At 46.6% G+C, this 8,579-nt stretch overlaps 1 protein-coding gene across 6 annotated transcripts in view; it reads right to left on the reverse strand.

The window, feature by feature from the left end:
• The window catches only part of PRR13 (proline rich 13), a 19,012-nt gene extending 10,579 nt beyond the window's left edge, over nucleotides 1-8,433 (reverse strand). Inside the window, exons 1-3 of one of the 6 annotated variants that reach the window (XM_014542070.1) lie at nucleotides 8,358-8,433; nucleotides 7,707-7,745; nucleotides 6,785-6,870 (exon numbers count right to left, since the gene is read on the reverse strand). In XM_014542070.1, the coding sequence (XP_014397556.1) occupies nucleotides 6,785-6,870; nucleotides 7,707-7,725 (105 nt within the window). In that variant the 5' untranslated portion in view covers nucleotides 7,726-7,745; nucleotides 8,358-8,433. The other 5 variants (XM_014542068.1, XM_014542069.1, XM_005869173.2 and 2 more) reach the window with 5 other exon arrangements.
• Nucleotides 8,434-8,579: the final 146 nt, after the last annotated feature.

Below are 8,579 nucleotides of genomic sequence, written 5' to 3' on the forward strand. Positions count from 1 at the left end.
ACGCCTAGCCACGCCTGTGGGCTCCCGGGACTTTTGCCGGTCAGGGAGGCCAGGCCGCCCGTGCCTAGCCACACCCGCGGGCTCCCAGGACCTTCGCCAGCCTCAGGAGCAAGGCCATAGCCATGCCCACGGGCTGCGGGGACTTTCGCCGGTCGGGGAGGCGAGACTTCCTGCGCCTAGCCACGCCCATGGGCTCCCGGGACCTTGCCAGCGGAGAGCAGAAGGTTTGGAGGACTTGGCAGAGCAGGAGACCGCTGGACATAGAACAGAGCGAGAGAGGGCGGCTTGGAAGGGCAGCTCGGTCACCCTAGCTTCCTCATCACAGCTGTGGAAACTGACAGCAGGGAGGAGGAAGTCCTACCCCCACACAATCAGCCAGAATCAGCCATTGGTCAGATAGCCAGGACTCTCATTCACCTGCATCTCAGATCGTGACAGGAGGTGGGACTATGTCTAAAGAATAACTGTTGATACAACGTAGCTCTGCAGCCGAAAGATGCCGGCGTTATCGACAGAAAGTGTCTGCAGAGCAGCGTGTGTCTGATCTTGAAAGAAGGCGGCGCCTGCGATAGGATGTATCTGAACACCAGCTACTAGAAAAACGTCGCTCTGATGCTGAAAAACACCGGTGTTATCGACAGAAAATGTCTAAAGACCAACGTGCCTTTGAAGTTGAAAGAGGGTGGTGGCAATAACAGAATATGTCTAGAGAACAGTCATCAACAAGTACTACCAATACCAGTAGGAACTGCCTTCTCAGCAAAAATGGAGTACATGAGGATGCAATCCTCGAACATAGTTGTGGTGGAATGACTGTTCGATGTGAATTTTACCTATCACTAAATTTCTCTGATGAAAAACCATCCGATGGGAAATTTACTCGATGTTGTAGCAAAGGGAAAGTCTGTCCAAATGATATACATTTTCCAGATTACCCGGCATATTTAAAAAGATTAATGACAAACGAAGATTCTGACAGTAAAAATTTCATGGAAAATATTCTGCTCAACTCTCTATTTTGGATAAAGCCGAAGCTACAAGTAAAAGATTAGCAATGCCAGAAAACCAGGGCTGCTCAGAAAGACTCATGATCAACATCAACAACCTCATGCATGAAGTAAGTGAATTAACAAAATCATACAAGATGCTACATGAGGTAGAAAAGGAAGCCCAATCTGAAGCAGCAGCAAAATGTATTGCTCCCACAGAAGTAACAATGGCGATTAAATACAACCGTAACAGTGATCCAGGTAGATATAATTCTCCCCGTGTAACCGAGGTTGCTATCATATTCAGAAATGAAGATGGAAAACCTCCTTTTGAAAGGGACTTGCTCATTCAGCACCCAGAATACAATATTTCCTCAATAAACAATTTTCCAGAAAATCATTCTGGGATACCTGATTCCAAAATATACTATGGAGCTTTCTGAATATGCATCTAAGCACATTCCCTTCCCAGCTCCTCTCTGCCATTCACCTGGTAAATCTCATTTTTCCCACTTATATTTTTCACACTCAAGGCGCAAGAGGTATTTGAAAAGTTGTAATGTCACTTTTCCTGTGAAGTCATCTTTTTCTTTATCACAATCACTTTTTTTATTTTATAGTAAGTATATTAGTTTTCTATTGCTACTGTAACATATTACCACACATTTTGTGGCTTACACCACCACAAATTTATTCACTTACAATTCTGGAAGTTAGAAGTCTGAAATGAGTGTTATGGGAATAAAATCAAAGTTAGAAGGGTCGGTTCCTTATAGAGACTAGAATAGAATCTGTTTCCCTGCCTTTTCCATCTTTGCATTTCTTCGCTGCCAGCATTCCTTTGCTGTTGGCCTCATTCCATCTTCAAAGCCAGCAATTGCCTATCTAATCTCTCTCACATCATATCCCTCTGATCTGTGAAGTCATCCTTGATTCCTCCTTCCCTTCCCAGTTATTTCTAGGTTTATTTCCCTCCGGACCCCTCATCTGTCTTTATTAATGAATTAGAGGCCCAGTGCATGGGGGGGTCTGGCCGGCTTGGCCGGCAGGCATAGAATGAGTACAGGCCACAGGTGGTTGGCTGACTACCTCCAGATGGGGTGAGGGGGCCGATCAGGGGCTGAGCTTGCCAGGGGAGGGGCCGAGGGCGGTTGGCCATCTGGCCCCGCCCCCACCAGGGTGTTGGGGGCCCGACAGGAGCCCGGATCAGGCTGATTGACCACTGCACGTCATAGCCACCCCTCATTGACCGTTCTGGTCGCTGGGCTTTTATATATATAGATTATCTTAGATGTTTTTTTCCTCTACTCAACAGATCTTTGAGAACCTGATGTGTAGTACTGTGCATGGCACAGAGTGAACCAGTGGCCCTCAATTCTAGCTGTGCAACAGAATCAAACAGTTTCTTTAAAATACTGACTTATAGAATCCCAGCCTTAAAGAGTCATATTCAATAGATTTGGGACAAAGTCCTAAATTACTTTCTGATAGGTAATGGGCAACCAGGGCTGAGAACCTCTGTAGCAGATACAAAAACTTATGCCAAAAAGAAGACATAAATATTCATTAAAAAGAAGACATAAATATTCATTCCACCAAGCCTGAACCAATTTTGAAGGTTCCTCCCACTTAAGAAACATAGAGACAGTATGGTCTCTTGTTCACTAATGCTCTGGTTCCTTACTATAAAACTGATACACTATATTTTTTTAAAATATATTTTTATTGATTTCAGAAAGGAAGGGAGAGGGAGAGATAGAAACATCAATGAGAGAGAATCACTGATTGGAAGCTTCCTGCACACCCCCCCACTGGGGATCGAGCCCGAAACCTGGCATGTGCCCTTAACTGGAATCGAACCGAGGACCCTTCAGTCCATAGGCTGACACTCTATCCACTGAGCCAAACCAGCCAGGGCAAACTGATACACTTTAAAGCGACTGTGGAAGGGCAGCAAAAGTAGTGGAATGTACTAGGCCCAACCAAGGTAATGGCACAGGTGTGCAGAGACCAGGACAAACAGCTTTATTTGGATTGAGAGTTGGAGAATGTGGGGAGGACCTGAAAATAGCATACTGAACTAAAGAATAGAGATTAAATTCCAAAATGGCAGTCAGAACTCATCAACAAATGGACTCTACTTCCCAGCAGCCTTGCAGTTAGTGCAATCAATTAAAGGTCTGTAGGGAAATGTATTTGCCATTAAATTGGCCAAGCATGCCACAATTAAAAAAAAAAAAAAAGTTCATTTTTCTCCCACAATTAAGTTTCCACAACACCTCCCCAACTACAAATATTACAAAAGAAAGTTAAAAATCACATTTTCTAGATCTTTAGACTTATTTTCAGCATTTAGCTCAAAGGTTTCACCGTCTTCAAAAAATAGTTCTCCTTAAACCTCATCAGCTAAAAGCTCTATCCAAGCACTGTGAAGACGGCCTTTGCTAGCCCATGGCAATTCTTTTCCCATTTCCCCTAAGCAGTTAGGGCTGAACAGCAGAGTGAGTCTCAGATTGGGGTAGAGGGGTAGGGGGGCACAATGGCTAATTTTCCCCAGTGCAAGATGGCATTGAAGCTTGATGGGAGAGCAGAACTGGAGAGACTTGAAGGTAGGGTCCAGACCCTGTATTCAGTCAGAGTCACTGCTGGAAGAGGAGGAGGAGGAGTGCTGCAAGGGGAAAGGGGAAAGGAGATAGCATCCAATCCAAATGACATTTGATCACTCCATGGGACATTCTTTGATTCTCTACCCTGCCACTCAGGTACACAAGAAGGTCAGGAGTTTTAAACCAGATTGTCCCTTAAATCACAAAAGCAAGGATTTCCTTAAGCAGTGAGGATATAGGAATGGATTAAACCATCCTAATTCATTGTACAGAATTTAACATACTTCATATAGAGCAAGTTTTCCAACCTTCTTTACCAAAGCCAATGCAAGGAATAAATTATAGGCACAAGCTAGGGAATAGCTGCTTCCTTATAAATGCTCATTGATTAGCTGCATGGAAAGTTCCTAGAGCAGTGGTTCTCAACCTTCCTAATGCCGAGACCCTTTAATACAATTCCTCATGTTGTGGTGACCCCCAACCATAAAATTATTTTTGTTGCTACTTCATAACTGTAATTTTGCTACTGTTATGAATCCTAATGTAAATATCTGATATGCAGGATGTATTTTCATTGTTACAAATTGAACATAATTAAAGCAGTGATTAATCACAAAAACAATATGTAATTATATATGTGTTTTCCGATGGTCTTAGGCGACCCCTGTGAAAGGGTCGTTCACCCCCAAAGGGGTCTCGACCCGCAGGTTGGAGACCCACAGGTTGAGAACCACTGTTCTAGAGGCTATGAACCTAAGAAAAGTGAATAGAAACAACAGCTGTGTGTGCATTTAAATCTCTACTTTTTCCTAATTGGGAGAAAGTGGGATAGAAAGTTGGGAGACTCCTAGTCGAAGTACTTTACACGCATACTCCCATCAACAACTGTCACTGAAAACATTTTGAACCCTGGCCGGGTAACTCAGTTGGTTAGAGCATCATCCCAATATGCTAAAGTTGCAGGCTCAATCCCCGGCCCTGGTTGGGGCATGTGTGGGAGGCAACCAATCGATATCTCTCTCTTACATTGATGTTTCTCTCTGTCTCTCCCCCTCCCTTCCACTCTCTCTAAAAATCAATGGAAAAATATCCTCAGGTGAGAATTAAAAAGTATACACACACACATATTGATTTCAGAGAGAGAAAGAGAGAGAAGCATCAATAATAAGAGAATCATTGATTGCATGGCCAAAGTGGGGATTGAGCCCACAACCCAGGCATGGGCCTAGGCCCCCTGACAGGGAATCAAACCATGACCTCCTGGTTCATAGATCGATGTCCAACCACTGAGCAATACTGGCCAGGCTAAAAGATTTTGTTGTTGTTGTTGTTAGTCCTCACCCAAGGGTATCTTTGGTGAAGGGAGCAGGAGAGACAGGGAGAAAGAGAAACAATCTATGTGAGAGAGACACATCGATTGGTTCCCCCAACCAGGGCTGGGAATCAAGCCTGCACCTGAGATATGTGCCCTATACTGGAATCAAACCCACAATCCTTCAGTCCAAGGGCCAACACTCAATCCACTGAGCCAAACAGGGTAGGGCTAAAAGATTATTTAAAAACAAAAAACAAAAAACAATTTTGGAGTCTCTCCAGGGTAATTTATCCCCCATTCAATCTCACCTTTCCTTCTCCTCAGACTTCTACAAAAAATCCAGAACCAGGAATTAGTGCCCAAAGCCATAAGGAAATAAATACTAAGCAGTAAAATGTTGATTAAGGCCTCCTCAAGATCCAGGTTGATTCAATCCTTGCAGAGTTGTCCAGAGAACTACTTTTACCCTTGCTAATTAACACTCCTCTAGAGCAGTGGTTCTCAACCTTGGCTGCACATTAGAATCACCTGGGAATCTTTTTAAAATCCTGATTTCTGGGCCCCATCCTCCGGAAATTCTGTTTCTTTGTTATGGGGTGGGGCCACAACATTATTCCGGAGGAGAGGCCCAGAAATCAGGATTTTAAAAAGATTCCCAGGTGATTCTAATGTGCAGCCAAGGTTGAGAACCACTGGTCTAGAATGAGGATACTTACTTAGCCTTGGGGCTGAGCATAAAACTTAAGTTTTGAGGCTGAGAATCACTAGTCCTCAATTTCCCCACTGGGTGGGCAGGTCAAAAAGGCCTATGTAATTAACACAACACCCTGAAGGAGAGAAAGGAACTCCAGGAACTAGGGCCAGATTATTATTTATTAATTATAATATAAGACTGTTTTGTCAAAAGACTGACCCTACTGCCCTAGTGGGTGTGCTCAATTGGTTGGAGTGTTGTCCCGTATACGGAAAAGGTTGTGGGTTTGATTCCCCGGTCAGTCAGGGCACGTATGGAAGGCAATACTCTCTCTCACCCCTCTCAAGTCAGTAAGCATATCCTCCAGTGAGGATTTTAAAAAAAAGCTGACCCTGTTAACGGACACTTGACCACCTCAGTGGGTATGTACAATTAAAATTGCATCTGGGAGTGACGGAGGGGTTCAAAAATTCTGGGAGAGAGAAAAGCAGACAAGAAAGGCTTCTGATTCTGAGATCCATTCTAAGGCTCAGCCTAGCCCAGTGATGGCGAACCTTTTGAGCTCGGCCTGTCAGCATTTTTAAAAACCCTAACTTAACTCTGGTCACATATAGAAATTTTTTGATATTTGCAACCATAGGAAACAAAGATTTATATTTTTGATATTTATTTTATATATTTAAATGCCACTTAACAAAGAAAAATCAACCAAAAAAATGAGTTCACGTGTCACCTCTGACACGCGTGTCATAGGTTCGTCATCACTGGCCTAGCCCCTCACCTGTAGAAAGCCCAATTAGCTTAATATTTCTTTTCAAAATTATCAGATTCTTCCCAGTGGGAATCCTATATAATAAAGGCTAATATGCAAATATCCCCTCGACTGGGAGTTCAACCAGGGGGCAGGGCCGGTGGGCCAACCACTCTCGGCCCCTCCCCTGGCAGGCCCTACCCCATCCCCTACCGCCCCTCCACCCCATGGGGCAGGCCGGCCAGACCCCGCCCATGCACGAAGTCGTGCACTGGGCCTTTAGTCCTTTATAAAAAGGAAGAACCATCACCAGAGCAACACAATCACTGCCCCATGTCCTCAGACTGTGAATCCCCCTCAGTCACCCCCTACTTGCCTAGTCTCTCTGAGGGGGCACCCCTTCCTAGCCAAGCTCCAGAGGGCACTGACCTTGCCATGCTTATGGTGTGCCTGCGACTTTTTTTGAGCTTTCTTCATTTTCTTCCGAATCTTCTTGTCCGTCACCATTCCTGGTGCTACCATGCCAGGAGCCAAGGGATTAATAGGAGGCATGCCAGGGGCAGGTGGTGGATATGGAGGGGGATAGGGGCCTGATGGTTGGTATCCTGGATATGCTGGTGGTGGCACAGGATAAGGGGGCCCGACTGGGGGGAAAGCTGGATTCCCCTGGGGAGCTCCTGGGGGAGTGGGAAAGGGGCCAAGGGGAGTAGGAAACGGGCCCGGAGGAAAGGCAGGATTGACAGGCGGTGGATGGGCAGGATTGGAACCTCCAGGGTACCCGACATTAGGGGGATATGGATTTGGCCCTGGCTGCCCTGGTGGAAGAAGCAAAGAAGAAATTAAGATTAGGATTACCTGATCAACCAAAGGACTTGTATACATGCATATAAGCCTAACCAATGGACACAGACAACGGGGGGGGGGAGGGCATGAGGGGGGGGATGGGGGGCAATGGGGGAAAAAGGACACATATGTAATACCTGAATCAATAAAGCAAAAAAATTAAAAATAAAAGATCAGGATTACCCAGGGCCTCTGACAACAAATAACAAAAAGGCAGGGATTCAGTTTCTCACTCAATACTTAAAGGGAAATGGAAAAGTGAGGAAGGAGAATGGAAGGTAAGGGAAACAAATCCACGTAGAAGAGATAAAAGGTCATGTCCCTCTCCCGCTGGGAAGAGAGGGAGATGGTGAACTCGAAGGAAAGACAAAAGCATGGGTCAGCCATAGTCTAGGGACGTGGCCTTTGCAGATGAGGGGAGAGGTGGAAGGAAAACACAGAGACGTCCTGTTGTGGAGCCCATTTGGAAAGGGGTTGGGGTGGGGAAGAGAGCACCCCAAACACCTACCGGCACTGGGATTCCACATGGTCAGGTGTTCGCTACAGCCTGAGGAGAAAGAAGGCAAAAAGCTGACCGCCCGGAGGTGGGGAGGGGATTTAGGGACCGCGCCCCACCCCAAAGCCTCCAGCTCTACAGTGGGCTCCGACAACCACCATGACCCCCACCTAACACGTGTTTCTTCCACTGTTCCTTCGCCCTCAATACCCATTTTATTCCTAGTCCCCTAACCACGGGAACCCAGCTCCCAGGGCAGCTCCGCCGTCCACTACCTCGGTCCACAGCGGGAGGTCTCCACCTCCGCGAACTTCGCAATCCCCATCACTCATCTCCCTTTCTGTGTCCGTGACTTTAACCACCCACAGATTCAAGGATTTTAAACAACTTCACCACCATCCCCCCCGCGGGGACAGGGGACAGCACCCCCACCCAGGCTAAGAGAAGGACCCTCCTCCAGACCAAACCTGGAAGGTGTAAGCGAAACCAGGAAAGTGGCTCAGAAAAGATCCTCCACTGCTTACATATGTAGACCCACACCCTTGCCCATTAAAGAGAGCACATGGAGACCCTGGCTCCCAGCTGCGAAGGGACCCCTGACCCAGGAGCGGGAAAGGGAGAAAACTGGGGAACCCGGAGGCGCCGTCACCTTTACAACACCACCGGGGCTCAGCTGGTCCTTCTCAGGCTCCGCTCTCACTTCCTCTCTCACTTCCTGGTCACGCCCCCACCGCTTCCGCTCCGGCACCCGCCTCTGCTACCACCTAATTGGTAATTATGTGGTCGTTCGGCGTTGTGATTGGAGAACGTGCCCGTCAATTACTCTAGTCCCGGCCAGGCTAGCCGGCTGCGGTTGCAATAGGGGCGGAGCCGGGCCCTCTCTGG

Source organism: Myotis brandtii, unplaced genomic scaffold (genome assembly GCF_000412655.1).
Source record: "Myotis brandtii unplaced genomic scaffold, ASM41265v1 scaffold29, whole genome shotgun sequence".
NCBI lineage: Eukaryota > Metazoa > Chordata > Mammalia > Chiroptera > Vespertilionidae > Myotis > Myotis brandtii.